The sequence below is a fragment of the Podarcis gaigeae genome (genome assembly GCF_964106915.1).
Source record: "Podarcis gaigeae genome assembly, chromosome: 11".
NCBI lineage: Eukaryota > Metazoa > Chordata > Lepidosauria > Squamata > Lacertidae > Podarcis > Podarcis gaigeae.
Window position 1 is genome coordinate 27,890,157 of NC_139687.1, and position 18,393 is coordinate 27,908,549.

The 18,393-nt window shown below is 40.3% G+C and overlaps 1 protein-coding gene across 16 annotated transcripts in view; it reads right to left on the bottom strand.

Annotated features, from left to right (window-relative positions):
• The window catches only part of CAST (calpastatin), a 59,078-nt gene that overhangs the window by 21,353 nt on the left and 19,332 nt on the right, over window positions 1–18,393 (bottom strand). For 4 of the 16 annotated variants that reach the window (XM_083702291.1, XM_083702289.1, XM_083702279.1 and 1 more), the window contains exons 4-14: window positions 11,107–11,166; window positions 5,740–5,790; window positions 4,534–4,590; window positions 4,331–4,444; window positions 3,687–3,788; window positions 3,552–3,608; window positions 3,134–3,232; window positions 1,734–1,814; window positions 1,593–1,646; window positions 488–586; window positions 291–386 (exon numbers count right to left, since the gene is read on the bottom strand). In XM_083702291.1, coding sequence (XP_083558417.1) covers window positions 291–386; window positions 488–586; window positions 1,593–1,646; window positions 1,734–1,814; window positions 3,134–3,232; window positions 3,552–3,608; window positions 3,687–3,788; window positions 4,331–4,444; window positions 4,534–4,590; window positions 5,740–5,790; window positions 11,107–11,166 — 870 coding nt within the window. Of the gene's footprint in view, window positions 1–290; window positions 387–487; window positions 587–1,592; window positions 1,647–1,733; window positions 1,815–3,133; window positions 3,233–3,551; window positions 3,609–3,686; window positions 3,789–4,330; window positions 4,445–4,533; window positions 4,591–5,739; window positions 5,791–6,893; window positions 6,960–11,106; window positions 11,167–16,812; window positions 17,036–18,393 lie in introns of those variants that run through there. The other 12 variants (XM_083702277.1, XM_083702286.1, XM_083702288.1 and 9 more) reach the window with 7 other exon arrangements.

Here is an 18,393-nt window from a genome sequence, read left to right on the forward strand (position 1 = left end):
GACAAAGGGGGATGCTGAAGTAAAGAAGGGGGATGCATGCAGGCAGGTAGTTTCTTAATAGAAATGTACCTTCCTCCAATAGGTTGCAGCCTAGTCTTCGAAAGCTTAAATACCTTTTGACTAAACAACAAGATTTAGCACTGACTCTTATATTACAGTTTGAGCATATATAATTTATGTGGAGCCCAGGGAGTCTTTCTCTCTCTATAACTTTGTAATACTATTTTAGGATATCAGGTTCTGTGTGGTTATTTCAGTGGGGTAGGTAGACCAGAGTACTTAATTTATACCTCTTCCATTCTGGCTTTCTTTTCTTTCGGAGGAGCTGAACTGCTGATCAAACTTGCAGACTCTGCTTGTAGGACTTCACCTTCTTCTGCAGGCTTCTTTTAAAACATGAAACAATTTAAATGTGTTGAGTTTTTCACAGGATTCAGATTGTAAGTCTAATAAAGAGGCCCTTTCAAAAAGATAGCAAAAGCGGTACCTCTTTTGGCATGTCTTTCTTCTCTCCAGCAGATGTTACAGCACTGCAAGTAAAATCAGATGACAGAGCGTCTGCAAGGTCATCATCTGTCATTGTTGGCTAAATGAAAACACAAACTGGGTTACGCTTTTCACCAGTTGCCCAACAGCAGCTTACAGTTTGCGGGCATTTGCACGTTTATGGATGCAGAGCTGTGCTGTAGGGTTGTCAAATCCTGAGCTAAAGACACCATCTCTTACTCTAGCAACTCTGTCGAAGTTACAGTGGCTTATTTTCCCAGTCCTGAAGTAGCAGCAGAAAGGGAAATGGGGCAGAAGAACAGACACTGGAGTGAGAATCACTCTACTCACATATATATTTATGCCCTGGAGTTTTTAGAAAAACAGGCTGTCATCTCGGGTCAAGAGCTGACAATCTACCTCTTGATGGGGAGACTGCTTATAGAAATAGGAGGATTTTGCAGATGATTTGTGTCTGCAACCCACAATCTGCTAAGGGAACTGCAGAATTACAAACTATTCTGAATTACTCCTTCTGTCAGTTGTTTGCAATTCTGCCCTGTGGCAGTCTGCATCAGCAATGGACAAATAGCAGATTATGGTCTGGATCCAGATATTGATCCCTTGATTAAGGGACCACTACATGTTGTGGTGAATCAACTAGCATAAATATCTCTTGCATGCAACATCAATCAATTTCTAGAGTCTAGCTACTGACTTCAACATAAATCAAATGAAGAGATTTTAGCATTGGCCATACATGAACCACAGCTGTATACTAGAAGCTGGCACAGTTGTAGTTTAACCATTTAAACCTTTTTATATCAACAATACCAAGACTACTCAAGTGCAGCAGCATAGCACACAATGTGTTGGAGAAATTACTAACTGATTTCAATGGGACTAAAGCATAAGAAATTTAGGGTGATATTCAGCGAGGTTTTTCTCAGAATTGACGCAATGAAATGCTAACAGGTCTACTCTGAGTAAAACCACCATCCATCCCATTGATTACAATGCAAAGATTATAAAGAACTAGGCATATCTTCAAAAACCAGTAATATATTTTCCATTTTCACACTTTGTGCCAAATAAATAAACCATACCTGAGATTCTCCGACCGTCACTGGCGGGGGAACTACTTTGCCATCTCCTTTACCCTGAAAAACAAAGTTTTGTGAATGAGTACTGCAACTAATGTGCAGTAGAGAAAGCATCCAAGGCACAGTTTTGGTTTTACTACTTACCTCTAGAAGTTTTCTGTACTCTGGAGGAATTGTGCTCTCCCGTTTACCCAGCTCTTCTATATATAAGGAAGACATTGGGTCCTGCATCATGTAAAAATTATTGTTGACTCATTAAATCAATGACTAATACATAAATATATACAAATCATTCATATAAGATTATGATTTACTATGAAAAGAGAGCAATAACATTCAAATATTTGTTAACCACCTAAACTTACTAGTTGCTGCGAAAAACAACAACAATTCATTCAAAAACATGGTTAAAAATATAAATCATGCAGGTTCACAAGCAGTGAACCATAGTTTAGATCAGCTTTCCCCAAGCTGGTGCCCTCTAGAAGTTTTGGATTACAACTCCCAGTCCTGCCATGCTGGTTGAGGATGATGGCAATTATAATCCAAAACATCTGGAAAGCACAAGGATGGGGATGACTGGTTTAGATTACCACGAACAAGACTGCAGGTGTCTTAAACTCACACATTCCCTCTTCCATGGGAATACCCAATCTGGAAAATTATCAGGTCCCAAGCCAGCTATTGCTAGATATATTTTAAAAAGCAAAAAACAACAACTGCATGTTAAATCCAAATACGTTTGGCCCTAACTGGGTTCCCTCGATTCAGATGCTTTTTTAAAAAATTGCTGAAAGGACTTCTACAAAGTCTTGCTGTTTTTGCAAACACATTACGTATTTTCCTAAATTTAGAAGTTGGAAAATGGAGAGATCCAGTGACAATCTAGGCTTTGAGCCCAGTTTATGGTGAGGATGAAGATAACATAATTCTCAACAACAGGAAAAGACAGGGAGGGGTCCAGGCCAGGCAGCCATCCATCCATCCATTCTAAACTGCGTTTTAGATGTTTTTGAATAAGACGGCATGAGCCTCAGGCTTGTATGCGCCTCCTTCACCACTTTTCCACGTGTGAGAGAAGAAGAGGAAGAGAGCTTCTGCTTTCACTTTAGAACAAACTGCAGTTCCCTGCTAAGGATAAGCTCAGAGCTGTTGTTCATTCATAGGCATCCCCTGCCTTTCAACAGTGGAGGTTGAACATAAGACATCATGGCTAGCAGCGGGGCTTCTTTTCTAGCCAGAGCTCACCGCAGCTCAATTCCAGCACCTCTCAGGTGGGTGCCATTACCATTCTAAGAGAACAAGGGAGAAGTTCATGGTGAGCTCCAGCACCTCTTTTTCTACAAAAATAGCAGCGGCTAATAGCCACTTGTAGTCTTGTCCTCCGTGAATCTGTCTAATCCTATAATGTACAATTCAGATCAAGTTCACTAATGATTTGAAGTACAAATTCATATACAAAAAAGGCTACTGCTACCAAAACAAATAAGTTCACAAACACAGGCCTAATAAATAAGACTGTTTAAATACAGGAGATCTTATACCGAAACTGTTGGTCCAGTATATTCAGGAGTAGGTGGCTCGTTTTCTTCTGGACCTCCAAGGGTATCAATTAGATCATCTAAGGCAGCATCTATGTCAGACTAGAAAAAAAGACTTTTATGAAGTACATGGCACTTCAGATAACTTATAGATTTCCCTCACAAATTCAGCAAAAAATATTCCTGCATTGCAAGGGTTACAGGACACTCATGGTCCCTCCCAACTCTATGATTCTGTGAAATGATCTAACTCAGGGAAGGCCAAACTTGGCCCTCCAGCTGTTTTGGGACTACAACTCCCATCACCCCTACCTAACAGGACCAGTTGTCAGGGATGATGGGAATTGTAGTCCCAAAACAGCTGGAGGGCCAGGTTTGGCCATCACTGATCTAACTAGACAGCCAATGAACTGTGGCTTACCTTTTCAGCTGGTTTACTTTCTGCAGCAGCTGGGGCTGGCAATTTGCCTTCTTTAGTCTGCAAATAAGAATGCATTTCTGAGAACTAAGCATAGGATTACATTTGCATCCGATTAATGCCAAACACTAAACTTACCTCTGCAGCTGCAACAGTCAAGCCTGCAGCTGCTACTGCTCCAGCTGTGCCAGCAGCTGCAACAGCTGCCTTGGTGGGCAATGACTTGTCATCAGGTTTAGCCTTAAGTGGAGAAAAATTAGAGAGGTCCAGGTGAAACTTTGCCATTAACATTTTAAGGCAGCCCAACTACAACCTACACAAAACTATGTTGCAGCATGGACATAATGTTTTCCCTTCCTGGAGTTTTAATTGCATGACAGCTGGGGAGCTGAACAAGGGAAAGCACACATATAGCCAGACATTACAAAGTCAGCCTTGCAAAAAAAAAAAAAAATCTATAAGAAATCACATTTTATTCAACACTTACAGAGAACTATATTAATGTTCTGTAATTATTTTACTGCAAAGAAAAACAAAAACATCCAAGTGTATTTATGTATTACAGTATATTAATTTATAACTAGAAAAAAGCAGGATAAGCGCAAATCATTTATTCAACTTATTTATGATGATAAAATGGTATTAAGCCATGCATTGGTCCAGTTAAAGTTGGGTTTTATTCAATTTTTGTCCCATCCTTTGGGGCAAACACTTTAGATACCTAACCTTGGGAGTGCCACTCAAAAAGCTTTCTGAAGAAGGTTTTTCTGCTTATATTTTACCTTTGGTTCTACTTTGGATGTCAGCTGTGTTGTTGTCTTGTCAATCTGACCAGAGGATGCTTTTCCAGTACTTGGTTGCTTAGGTTCCACTACAGGTTTGCTTTGGCTTTTTGCCTACATGTACACACATAAATAGATGAATGCCCTTACATAAATTTGCATTGTAAAGAATTATATCTCCTAGTAAGTAAAATAAAATTTACCCCTCCAGGTTCTTTTTGCTTCTCTTCTGCTGAACGTTTAGACTGAGAATCATCTGGCTGTGTGAAGAGAGATAGCAATATAATTGATCAAATTTAAATGTAAACAAACAGTTACAGATAAAATGTAAACAAACCAGTCTGCACAATGAAGAAAGTAATAGTCAAAAATATTTTCGCTGTGACGGAACAATACAAGCCTGAACGTTGTCCAAAAATCGTATTTGTATCACATGTCTATGAGCACAACTGCATGAAAATTAGGGGTGCTTGGTGAAGTAAACACCCCATCTGAATGTCAAAATCTGAATGAATCTGGGATGGGCACAGCCCCTGCAAGCAAGTCTTCAACTGAATCTGCACTGACTTGAAGCCCACCTCTCCTTCATCTGACAAGTCTTCCTGATGGATCAAAATATACTCACGGGAATCATAGGATGGGCTGCCTCTGTCTCATTATTTCTAGGCAGAAGTGATATGTGCAGGTTTCATCATGGTTTTAAGTGATACTGTGCAACTCATTTTGTGCCCAGTAACTATGGGACTTGTATTCTAACTCTTCATTCCCCGAGTGGGGGAGGGTCTTTGCATCATTTGCTCTTCTGGTGCTGCTGTCTTCCCCCCTTACTGACATCCTTGTGGACATGCATTTGCACAGGCAATGTTCCTAAAAACTAAGAGCCACTGTGCTAATGGAAGCTCATTTACTGATACATAGTTTACAAATCCTATTTGTTTATACCAGATTAAGTGCATAATGGAAGCTATTTATTCCTCTTGTTTTGTATCCTGCTTTTCCCTAAGAGCTCATTTACTCTTATTAAAATGCATCTAGGAACTAAGTGTAATCTCCACTGATTTCAGTGCAACTTAATTTCAGGCTGCTTTCCTTTGACACTGTGCGGAAATGGGAAATGGGCAGGGATAGTCAACTGGGCAAGCTGCTACTGTCAGAAAGCCACTATTTTCTTTTTCAGAGTTATTGCAAGCTGCAGAATAGGCATTACAACATCCCATTAAAAGCAACCTAATAGAGTGATAAAACATTCAGAAGGCCCTGAATTAAACCTTATAGATTATGAAACCCAGAACTTTTGTTTAAAACAAATAATGATTAGTCAAACAAGCAAGCTTCATCACATATGTAAATGCTTATGAGATATTAGTTCAGGGCACAGCAATTCAAAACATAAATGTATGTTACCTTACCTTAGCTAACTGTGCTGTTTTTTCAGCTTCTGCTTTGGCTTTTTGGGCTGCCTACAATATGAACAATGTCAAATGAAAAAGCCAATTATTACATTAAAAATAAATTGATATCCCTTAGAATGCAACAATATTTACAAGCAGAAACAGCATGAACAGAAGTTGATGAAATGGACTTTCCTCCTCGGGAACATTCATTGGCTATAGCAGAACAAACCCCTGAGAGCTGTTACTGATAGGGATTGAAATATTTTGAACCAATAGCTAAGGAGTAAAAAAACAAAACTATGACTCCCATGAGGCTTTTTTTGCAAGACGTATTTTAATTGACCAATGAATTCTTAACTCTTGTGTGGCACAAGATTGCTTATTAACAGTGACGCTAGCAGAATGACATGAAGCAGAGCATAAAAACAGGCAGACAGTTAAGGAATTATAAAATCCAAGTGTTGAGGAATTATGTGGGGAGAGCAATTTAAATGGTGGATTAGAATGGAAAGAGAGCGGAGAGAGTTCCCAGTCAGGAGAGAGAATTTATAGCAAGTGATACCTCGGGAGCAGCTTTACTATCATTGAACCAACAAGCGCTTTTTAAAGCTCTCAAAGAACACAAGCAACACAGCTGTAAATTGCTCACTTCAACTCAAGTGTTACATGTTTTAGTCTGGATTAGCCATCATTCTAAAATTTGACCTGAAGCATTTCTCTAGTGCCTATATATATATATATACATACACACAAGCCACACAGGCACACATTTTATAAGTATGCAAGACCTCCATTATAAACAGAAAGTGAGAGCAGGAAATCCTAGGTTTTCTGTTTGTCTTGTAGCCCAAACAAGTCTGCTATAGCTGTATCCATATAGTTCTCCAATAGTCAAGTTCGACCACTACATGGATATTAGCCACCACGCATCTCTAGCTAGTAGTTTGCATACTGTGACGCCACAAGAACACGGACACAAATGAAATTACGTTTGATGGTTTATTTCCATGGTGGACTGTATGCTTTGGGAAAGATTGCAGTGTGACTATATGCAACTAAAGACAGACAAAAAATGAAGTTTATTAGTTCAAGACTGATGAATGTGCACATGCTGCCGGTGTAGCTGGTGTTATTTTCAAACGCACACACAAAAACCAATCTTTTTTCACCTGCTTCTTGTTTCGTTTCCTTTTGTGGGATTCCACTCCACTGGCCTTTTGCTGGCTTGAAGAAGCCTAATATTGAGAGCACAAACTCAGGGTGCTTACAGAAATTGTGTAAGGCATGCCAAGGAAATGTGTTTCAAAAACAGGGGGAGGCCGTTTTAGAGCATAAAGCACTGAAAAGAAAATTGCCTTTCCTTTTTAAAGGCTTTCTGAGGAAGTTTTTTATTTTATGAAATAAAAAATTTTGAATTTTTAAACACGACATTTTCAGTAATAAGAGCTTCCGTGCCAACATGTGTTCCACCCTAGTTTCCAGCACAGATGCATGTTACAGGAATTAGCAGGTGCATGTCTGAACACCATATGTACCCATGCATTCCTTGTAATGGTGAAAACTTTCCTCTTTGGTGAAAGGCTTATTGGTAGAACACAGCCTTGCCATACAAAAATTCCCAGGTTCGGTTCCTGGCATCTGCAGAGAGGGTTGGGAGAGACTCCTGCCTAAAATCCTGGAGAGCTACTGCCGATCTGTGTTGACAATACTGAGCTAGATGGACTAATTGTCTGAGTCAGCTTCCTACACAGCTTTAGCCATATTCTTTAAAAGTCACACTGACCTAGAGAGACTTGTCTTGGAAAGGTATGAAAACACATGGCAGGGCTATGCCTCTGTTCACCCCTCCCCAACTCTCCCCCCCCCCCGAACATACAGGTAACCGGCATCCAAAAAATTAACAACTGCCAACAGTTGTGAAGGTCAAGTAAGCGTTGCGCTTGCATTAAAAGTAACACTGAACTTAGGTACCAATCAGAACAATGTCTTTTCTAGCTTCCTGTTCTGCACAGAAGGTTTACAGCCATAAAACACATCAAAGAAAGAGAGGAAAACAATGGAACTGAATTGAGCATAGCCTTTCCATGCAGCGTTTATGCTGCATCACTGGCTTGAGTTAGTAGGTTGCAATGCTCTGCACACTTACTAGAAAGAAACTATGTTCCAGGAAACTAAAAAGGACTTCTGGGTAAACAGGATAACACTGTTAGAGAACAGGACATATGCTGACTGATTGTTTTATGTAATATTATGCATTGCAAGAACGGAGCTGTGAAAAGATATTCAACAGATGATCCTTCAGCTGGATTTGCAGCTTCTTTTTGTCGCTTCCCATCCTCATTCTCTTTTCTATAAAGCTGCCTCTTTCTGAACTCAGTTGCACTAATGGCCCTCACTTCTTAGCCAACCAGCACAAATTGCACCTTAATGCTACAGGAGCAGAGGGAGTGGGGTGAAGTGGGGGGTACCCTTTTTTCACTGCCAGAGGCCATGTGGGCATTGCTCCAAAGTGTGGCACCCATCTGAAAAGGATGGGAGAGATTCCCTTGCTTTATCCAATGTAGCTGTCCTGGAAACCGAATCTATTCTTTTTCCAGCCCTTGTTGTGTTGTGTAAGTAATGCTAAGAGATTTTCAATATAATTGTGGATGGAACTCAAGTTTAAAATTCAGAAAGGATCCAGCTCATGGAGAAAAGAAATGGGTTGAGTGGGAAAGACAGAAGAAGAATAGGACTGGCAATAGGCCAGTGGTACTTGCAGTCTGAGGCAGGGATGCGGGTGGCGCTGTGGGTTAAACCACAGAGCCTAGGATTCGCCGATCAGAAAGTCAGCGGTTCGAATCCCCGCGACGGGGTGAGCTCCCATTGCTCGGTCCCTGCTCCTGCCAACCTAGCAGTTCGAAAGCACGTCAAAGTGCAAGTAGATAAATAGGTACCGCTCTGGCAGGAAGGTAAACGGTATTTCCGTGTGCTGCTCTGGTTCGCCAGAAGCGGCTTAGTCATGCTGGCCACATGACCCAGAAGCTGTATGCCGGCTCCCTCGGCCAATAAAGCGAGATGAGCGCCACAACCCCAGAGTTGGCTACAACTGGACCTAATGGTCAGGGGTCCCTTTACGCTTACTTGCAGTCTGAGGACAGAAAGGGTCCCATTTTAACACAAAATCTGCTCACAATTATATGTGCTTCTGTACCTGAGCCATGAGGATAAAAATGTGAAACAGACCTGAACATACATATATATATATTGGTGGCTCAGATTAAGAAATCTCTTTTAGGTACACCCAAGGGGCTTGAGGATTCTCTGTGGGATCAATGACTTTTTTTCCTTTTGAAAAGGAGACCACAATGTCATATCAATAAGCTTCCCTTCAGTTTTCAAAGGGGTTTTATGGCATGGGAAGCTGCTGTTTGATAATAGCAAATGGCAGCTTCCTATACATTTTCTTCATGCCATTCATGTACCACTTCACTGTAAGAGAGACCCACCTGGGTTAGGCAGAAAAGCAATTACTGAAACATATAGCAACAGGGAAGCAAAAGGATTAATGCTCTCTCTTCCTGCAATCAAGGAAGCTAGAGCAGTTAAGAATGATTTTCAACCACTTCTTCTCCAACAAGCATTGATAACCTCCTAAAGTCTTGCTCTTTAGTAAGGCAACTCCCCATCAGGTAGATCAAGGCAAAAGGAATATGAGGAAAAGGCACACCTCTTTTTTTGTTTCAACAAGTTTCGGAGGTATGAAAGACAGAGATCTAAGTAGTAAGCAGATATCCCTCATTCCAAATTGCAACATTACCCTAAGCAGAATGTAGAGAACTTTAGTTTACCATGTAATTTCAAAGGTGACTGGGTGATTTAAATTTTGCAGAAATTATTATTGATAGGTGCTTTGAAGGCCTGACTCCACCTCAATATTCCTCCTCTTCTTGCTACATTAAGCAACTTCTACAAATCAAAGGTATCACACAGGTACAATTCACAGGAAGATTGATCCTTTATTTTGTTCACAAGAGAAGAGCAGAACATTTCTAGTCTGATCTAAATTGTGTGCAAAAACAGGCTCTGGATTTCTAGAGCTGGGTTTTTGGTGCCCTCTCTAACAAGGTAAGGAACGTGCCAAGTGCTTCTAATAGTCATTTGAATCTATAAATAGGATGCCCACTTTGCCTATTTATATGAGCACTTGAGTTCCAGTCCCATGAAGGTGAACACCAGAGCGCAAGAACAGATCTCTCAGAGTTTGGCTTACACTGACAAGTCATGGCACACCTGCCTTAACAGAAACATGATTTACAACTGCCAAGTAAGCAAGTTAATAGAAGCTAAATACTCTAGACCAGGAGTAGGGGACCTTTTTCAGCTGGAGGGCTGCATCCCCTTGTACAGAAGCTTTTAGGAGCCGCATGCTGGTGGAGGGTGCAATCAAAGGCAAAACCAGATAGATCAAGTAAGCTCTCCCTTTTGCTGTGCTGGCTTCAGCAATAGCTGCGCAGCCTGCATTCACTCCATAAGACACACACACATTCCCCTTACTTTTTAGGAGGAAAAAAGTGTGTCTTATGGAGCGAAAAATACGGTAGTTTACTGCACCAACAATGGGACTGATTACATAACAGGCAGAATGAGATAGACTTGTTTTTATGAGGTTAGCCTGCTGTAGGATTTGATGAAGTCAGAAAATGAGAAATTTAGGAATCAAGGTTATGGGGATGAGGAAGTAAAATAGAACATGCAATTTTACATGGTCAATAACTGACCTACCTGGGAAAGTTTTTCCCCTCTTAAGCAATGACAATTTCAGCTCACTACTATCCTCTCTCAAAAGAAGGAATGTTGTCTAGGGAGTTGCATATATGACTAAACACTATTAGTTGCAAAGGAATAAAGATTGCCTATCAGTTATGCACATATGAGCAAATTGAAACATATAATTTCACCTGACACATAAAACAAAGATTAGCATCACCTATATGCTGTTGTTGTTTTGGAGAAACTGATTGTGGACATTCCATTCAAATCCTAGCACTGAAACCATATCAGTAGGAATTGGTTGAATAAGTGGTACAATTTCCATACAGCCAATGATATGTGATCACAACAGAATTGCTCTCCACAACAGTTCTTAAGCACTGTTAACATTTATTACTTGCTCATATAAACCATTTTGATGGGGATTAACACTGATAGTACACCAGTAGTGTTAAACTCTTGTGTTAAACCCTACTTCTTGGGTCAGTCAGCAACTTGCACTCACTTATAAGTGCTCAGAGATGGAAAAAGATCACATAGCAATTTCTTATAATAACAGCTGCTGTAAAAGTAGCACAGAATCAGACTGGTATAAATGGACACTTGCTTATCCTTTTTCAGAAGACATACCTTTGTTTCAGAAGGCTTCATAGTGGGTGCCTTTGAGGAAACCGTGGAAGAAGACTGAGCCTACAATGTGCAAAAAAAAGAAAAGAAAAAAAAGATGTGAATTAATTGCCTACCAATGGGAGTTAACTATTTTTATATATTTTAGAATTCCATCCCAATACAGCAAGTTGCAAATCTGTATGCCAAAGCTCTCATTGATCTTGGATGTTCATTGATAGATGTGAACACTGACCCTTTCCACCACGAATTGGACAGAGCATATAATGAATGGGGAGTTGCGTTTAAATACACAAATAACCAAAATTCCATAGACTTGTTACAAGATTAAACAAGATATAACATACTCATTCATTAGTGGTAGGACTGAACTAAAGTGCAAAGGTGGTTTTTTTTTGGGGGGGGGAATGTGCTATAAACAAGTAGAAGCTTGAATAGTCAGAATAACCTGGAGTGCTTATATCAGACACAGATTTTTTTTATTAGCCATGTTTAGTTTCCTTCTGGAATGCAAAGTGGGTTACAGATAACCAATAGAATGAAATGAAATTGATAATACTAAGCGAGTTGTTCAAGGGTGGATTACGTTTTGATAATCTCTTAATAGGGGCAAACTAACATTGCTAGACTTAAGAAAAATGCAAAGACACAGGAGAAATGAAAGGGCACAGAAGAGCAATTATTACAGGCTGCTTACAAAACCAATTAATGTTAAGATATTAACCTTCCCTCCCACCTTTCTTCAATATGAAGGTTAATGATGTACTGAAACCAAAGATGTATTTGTGCTTATAATTATCTATTTAAGAGTCATTATACTGTCAAAATTATTTATTGAAAAAAACCAGGCTAACAATCCCATCTTAATCCAAGCTTTCCAGAGCTGGCCCAAAGAAAACATTAAAACTCAGAATTACAGAACTGTAGAGTTGGAAGGAACCACGGGGATCATCTAGTCCAAACCCCGGCAGTGCCAGAATCTTTTACCTAACATGGGAATCATGCTCTACTAACTGAGCTATCATTTGAAATACAGTAAGTGGTTGTAGGCTCTGGCAAGTCCAACCTAAGGGTTTTACATTTACATAGGAGCCACATGGAACAGGTCCCTTATTTAAATTTTCTCTTTTACCAAATTCGAAAAACCATTTTCTTTTGCACCCTCATTGCATAAAATGTGTCAAGCAGATATTCTATTGTTAACGACATGTCTTCAGTGATGGACTCAACTTCAATAGATTCTGAATGGCATGCCAAAAGGCTTTCACTATGTAATTTGACTATATTATCCACCTATATTTTTCCAACAAGTAAATGCTAGGCAATGAAGTCATACTTTCGTTCTACAGTAAGCCACCTTCACATAATCAAGTTACTTGTACAAAGTCTTCCTCCTCCTGGATACAGGACAAGTATCTGTTCCAAGCCTCTCTAAAATGAGTCACATTCATTGTCATGGAGTAAACATGTATCTGGAAGAGGCTGCCACCACCCTTGCCTTATAAGAAAGTCCCATGCCTACCCTACTCAAACTGCCAGATTTGAGGCAATTGGATTCCAGGACTTGGGGAAGCAAATTGTCAGTCCCCAAGTGGGTGTAAAACAGCCCTGTGGGGTTCCAGAGCAGCAAATAAACATCAGAGGGACCATAGGGAAGTGTGAAAAATTTTAAAAAGAGCCAGTGAGGTATTGAGATCAAAGCAGTAATCATGGAAAGAGAACAGCAGCTCATGGCAAACTCTTTAGACTGGAGATGAGATACTCAGGGAGAACAATATAATAGGCTAAGGCTTCTTAAGCATGGAGGAGGACAATTTTAATCCCAGTCATAACTGGGGGTGAAGAGATAAACCTTCCCCTCTACGTGTGTTACGGTCTACATAACAATCTTAGCTTGCACACACCTGTAAAGACTCACAGGAGGTTTGATGGGATCAGCAGCTATATTATGTATCATTTCTTGAACTGGACTATAAACAGAGCAGGTTTGAAACTGAACATGAAACTAGAGGGAGCTTTTTATTTAAACTGAGAATGGTCACAATTTAGTTTTTCAGCACCACGTGTAATAAAACCCTTAGGAAGAAATGGCAAGAGTGTGGCCAAGGGAAATTTAATCTGTCACAAAGACTGCAAGGAGACAATAACAACATTAACATTGTACACATCTAATGCTGCAGTGATGTCTTTCTTCATCGCAACTCTACAGAATGTTATTTGTTTCCTCTGCTGTTTTCCTTTCAAATATTTATCAAGCAGCCATTAAAAAATAAAAAGCTTTTTACCACTTGTTCATAAACAAGCAAAGTTTTGCCACTGATGAACCATGTGAATACATATGTCGGGCTTGGAAACAAATATGAAAAGAGTTGCCTGGTAACCGGTAATAACTGTATGATTCATAGCTAAACAGAACTTGGGAGCGATTGTAGCGTGTTTGACCAGAGGCACACCCAGTTTATAATACAAGAATTGTGAACTAACTGGTGAACTGAATAAATCTGGCTCTACTGGAAAAGGAAGAGCGAGAAATTTCAGATTTCAAAAACACAGCAGGAACAAAACCACAGTGTGGATATTTTCATGATAAAATCAGAGCACCACTATAGAATATTAAAATAGCTGTTAGTAAAGAATAAAAAATGCTTCACAGTATAGGTAGGGCAGGCATAAGTCACACCTGAATCTAGACCTGGAGGGTTTATCTCTACCTTAGCTTCCTAGAGACAGTATTATATACTTAGATATATAAGCTAGATGCCAAATGGTTCCTTACACCAAGGTTGAAGGCACCAAAATGGAATGTCTAGTTGCATTTTTGGGCAAGATGGCTCTAAATTCTTATTTTTCAAATGGCTCTAAAGTCTTATTCTTCAAATGGGGGACTGACATCTTGTGAGTTCAGATGGCAACCTTGAGCTAGCTTAAGAGCTTTGAGAAGTTAAAGTCACTTGATCCTGGGACAGTCCACATATATAATGGCCTATTCTAATCTCTTTTTCTTAATGGTGACTGCTCCTGCTCAGGCTGCACAGAAAAACCATTTTGGTTCCAGAAATTCTTTCTCATTGTACAGATAAAATATAACTTATACAGGATGGTGTTTTAGTGTGTGAAAACAGTCCAGATCCAATGATCCCCAGATAGTGAAGATGTTAGGTGCCACCCTGGCACCCAGGCATCTTCACTTGGTCAGAAGCAGTTGAAAAGCAGGTGCAAAATGTGCCTGGCATCTCGCTAATTTCAAACACTGTCTAGAGATCAGAGTCTTGAGCTGGAAGTAGGAGCCTAAAGAGTAGCAAGCAAAAGGTATTACTATGTTGATCAAGAGGCAGGAGAAGATCAGGCTCCTACTATTTAGACCAAATCTGACCAATCCAGGGGCTTATTACTGCCTGTCAGTCTTTGGGGCGATGCCGCAGATTGAATATGCCTACTACGTCTGAAGAGGGGCCCAAGAGCATGGTACACAGACCATGGGCTATGGCGCAGCATAAAAGTAGTGCGGTTCCCAGTTCAGGCCATCAACTCCCTAACAAGTCCTATTTGCTAAACACCCAAAGTGCATAATCAACATGCACTCAAAGATTCAGGCAAATGACAGCTACCATGTGGTGTCAAGGTCATCACCACAAAGATAACTGGAGGAAATAGCCAAATTGTCACTTAATTGCCCTATACCCATGCTCTGGAGCTAGTTATCCAAAAAGCACATATCTAAAACCTCCAAGTTTCATGAAGCTATTTGGCCCACAGGAAAATGGGCATCTCCCATAACTTGGTGTAGGGAGATGAGGGAAAAAATAAAACAAGAGTCATTTTTGAAGGAGGGCAGGGACATAACATTTATAAGAGAGATATGATAGCCATATTCAAATATCCAAAGGGCTGTCACATGGAAGATGGAGCAAGTTTGTTTTCTCCTGCTCCAGAAGGTAAGACCTGAACCAATGGATTCAAGTTACAAGAAGGGAGATTCTGACTAAACATCAGGAAGTACTTTCTGATGGTGGGAGGTGTTCGACAGTAGAACAGACTCCCTCAGGAGGTTGTGGGCTTTCCTTCATGGGAGGTTTTTAAACAGAAGTTGGGTGGTCATCGGTCATGGATTTAGTTCAGACTCCTGCATCATTACCATCAACAAAGTAACATTAATAATTTATTACTTATACCCACCCATCTGGGCGGGCCTCCTCTGCCACTCTGGGCAGCTCCCAACAGAACATTAAGAGCAAGATGTAGCATCAAACATTAACAACTTCCCTAAACAGGGCTGCCTTCAGATGTCTTTTAAAAGTCAGATAGTTGTTTATTTCCTTGGTATCTGATGGGAGGCCACTACTGAGAAGGCCCTCTGCCTGGTTCCTTGTAACCTCACTTCTCACAGTGAGGAAATCCTCAGAAGGCGCTCAGAACTGGACCTCAGTGTCCGGGCTGAACATGGGGGGGGGGAGAGATTCCTTCAGGTATACCGCATTACAGCAGGTTGGACTAGATGACACCTGGCATCCCTTCCATCTCTACAGTTCTATGATTATAAGAGGTGGCAGCAGAGGATTTTATTCCCTGCTGCCTTTCCTTAAACAAGAGAGCTTTTCCACTGCTAAAATGGTAGTGGAACTGTGAAGAGAGCACAGAAAATGATGCCATTTCAATGGATGTCTTGTCCCCCTTGTTGCCACACACATTGCCAGGTGTGATTTGAGTGAAAGAGCAGTGGTAATGATGATTAGTAGAGTACATGATAAGCTAGATCCTAGCTTGGATGGGATTGGTTCATAATACATAAATGGGCATACTCAAGCCTGCCATTACAAGCCTCCCAATTTCAACCTTCAACGTGATGGAAGAAATCACTTCCTGGAGCAGAGACATCATATAGAAAGTTTCAGCTTCAACATTCTACTGAGTTGAGCGGGACCTATTCCCAGGTAAGAATGCTTAGGATTGAAGTTTAACTCAGCCAATTAACTCCAAACCCCAAAACTGAAAATAATTGTTTTCTAAAACATTAAAGGGGGGGTTGTTTATAATTTCAGGGGTCGGGCGGAAACATTTTCCTACTATTGTTAGCTTAGCAACAGCTTTAGTCATTCAGCTTCAGTGTTATGGAATAATATACATATAATATAAAGTAAACACCACCTTTGGGTTGGTAGAGACAATAGTTACCTGGACATGCCTGAACAGAGAGAGATATCCTGTACAGATCACCACACCCTGAATCACACAGGTTCCAAATATACACTGAATAGACAGTCAGCAATGACACACCAAATTTGTAAGACACCATTGTGAGCTTATGACAGTCAATTCAGGGGGGTTTTAATTTAAAAAAAAGATTATGAATCATTAGATCTATAGCCATAAAGATCTTACTCTCGAGATTTTGCTAAGAACTTACAAGTCACTGCTTTCACAACAACCTTTCTGATAAAAAGACGCCAGATAGTCAGCAGCCCCTTGCAGAAAAGCCTATTCTTCTCAGGGCTAGAAAGCAAGAGTAAGAGATGTAAAACTCTGCAACTCCAGAAATAAAATGCTCCAGCCCACTTACTAAGCACAACACTAACTAATTCAGCAGTTCATGTTCTGCAGTAAAGAGCACTGCAGGGTTGGAGAAGCAAAAGAAAGCAGGAAGTACGCAACGCAGTTAGACCGCAGTACTGACAGTAGCAAAAAAAACCATCCCGGAAAAACAGTACTCACTCCAGGCAGCTGATATTTTCCTTCCCAAGCTCTAAGTAAACAGACCACACCAGATCCTTATCGCAAGCTTGCTTTCATTTCAGTTTGTATCAGTTCTAGACATGGTTTCAGTTTTAACGCAGACCCTGGAACAAACCCATGCCAGTGAAGATGGGACGGCCAATCCGAACAGCACAAGCAGACACACTCAGTCTGCAGGCTCAGTTGCTCCACCTCCTATGAATATTCAAATAAACTTGAGAGATTCTCACAAGGAAGGTGGGGACAGGCAGCAGCTAGGCTTTGCCAAAATGGAACAGGAATTGCTGCCAAAGTCAAATGTGGGTGTTTTACTTATGTGGCTTGTAGTTAAGAGAAGACAGTAGACAAAATTGAATCACCAAGTTTTATTGAGGTTTCTGAATTTTCTGAATATATATATATATTAAAAAGCTACCAAAGGCACAAGGAAGCTTGAAGTGGGAGTACTAATAACCTACTGGCAGGGGATTTTGTTTTACCAAACTGGGAAAGGTATATAGCAGGCACCCCCAAACTCAGCCCTCCAGATATTTGGGACTACAACTCCCATCATCCCTGACCACTGGTCCTGATGGGAGTTGTAGTCTCAAAAACATCTGGAGGGCTGAGTTTGGTGATGCCTGGCATATAGCCTGAAGACCGCTCTATAACATATAAATGCATTACAAAAACCAGTTAAGGCAGCCCTTTCACTGCTCTCGTTTATTCACCAGGAAGAATCTGTGGGCACAAAAATATTTGAAACTCTTCATAATATGACTCTAGCTTGATTTCTAAATAAATATTCAGCATGTTAACACTGTTATATGAAAACATCAACAACAATGTATCACATATCTTTTGAAACTATTCTGAATATTTTTTAAAAACAAATTATTTGCATATTGAAATTTGTTTGGCAATTTCTCTTAATCCAGAATGCAGAGAGGAAGAGAACTATATTTTCAAAATGTTGTTTTTGAATTCTATATAGCAATAAAGCCATTTTAGTGTGCACTGTATAGCACATGTAACATTCTCTTTATCAGACAATATTTTATTGCTGCACATAAAACTGTTAGAGCCAGGGAACAAATTAAAAGCTTACACAAGAACAATAGTTTATAGGAGCTGTAGTGCTTCAGGTTTTCTTTACTATATGCATAATATATAGATGGGGACAAACCATAGCACACTTGCAGAGTGCATACTTCATGTGCAGAAGCTTCCATAGTCCACCCCAGACATTCCACTTAATCTTAGCTAGAAGAGCAGGCAAAAACCGCAGTCTGGAGAGCTGCTAGCAGTTAGGGTGGAAAATAAGAGAAAAGGTAGATCCAGTATGATAGTTTCCTACGGGTATTTCACCACCACTCTAAAAATAAATATTTCCTCTTATAACACAATATCTGTGAAATAGATAAACACTGAACAAGCTGCATTAATGGCTCAGCTAAACTTCTGGAAATCTCATCCATTAGGAAAGTGCCTATCTGGTGTTGACACCAATTTGTCCGCATAACCCCAGCCTTGCCACCACCCTGCCCTGACACAATCCAGGTAAGTGGTAGCCTGCTTCAC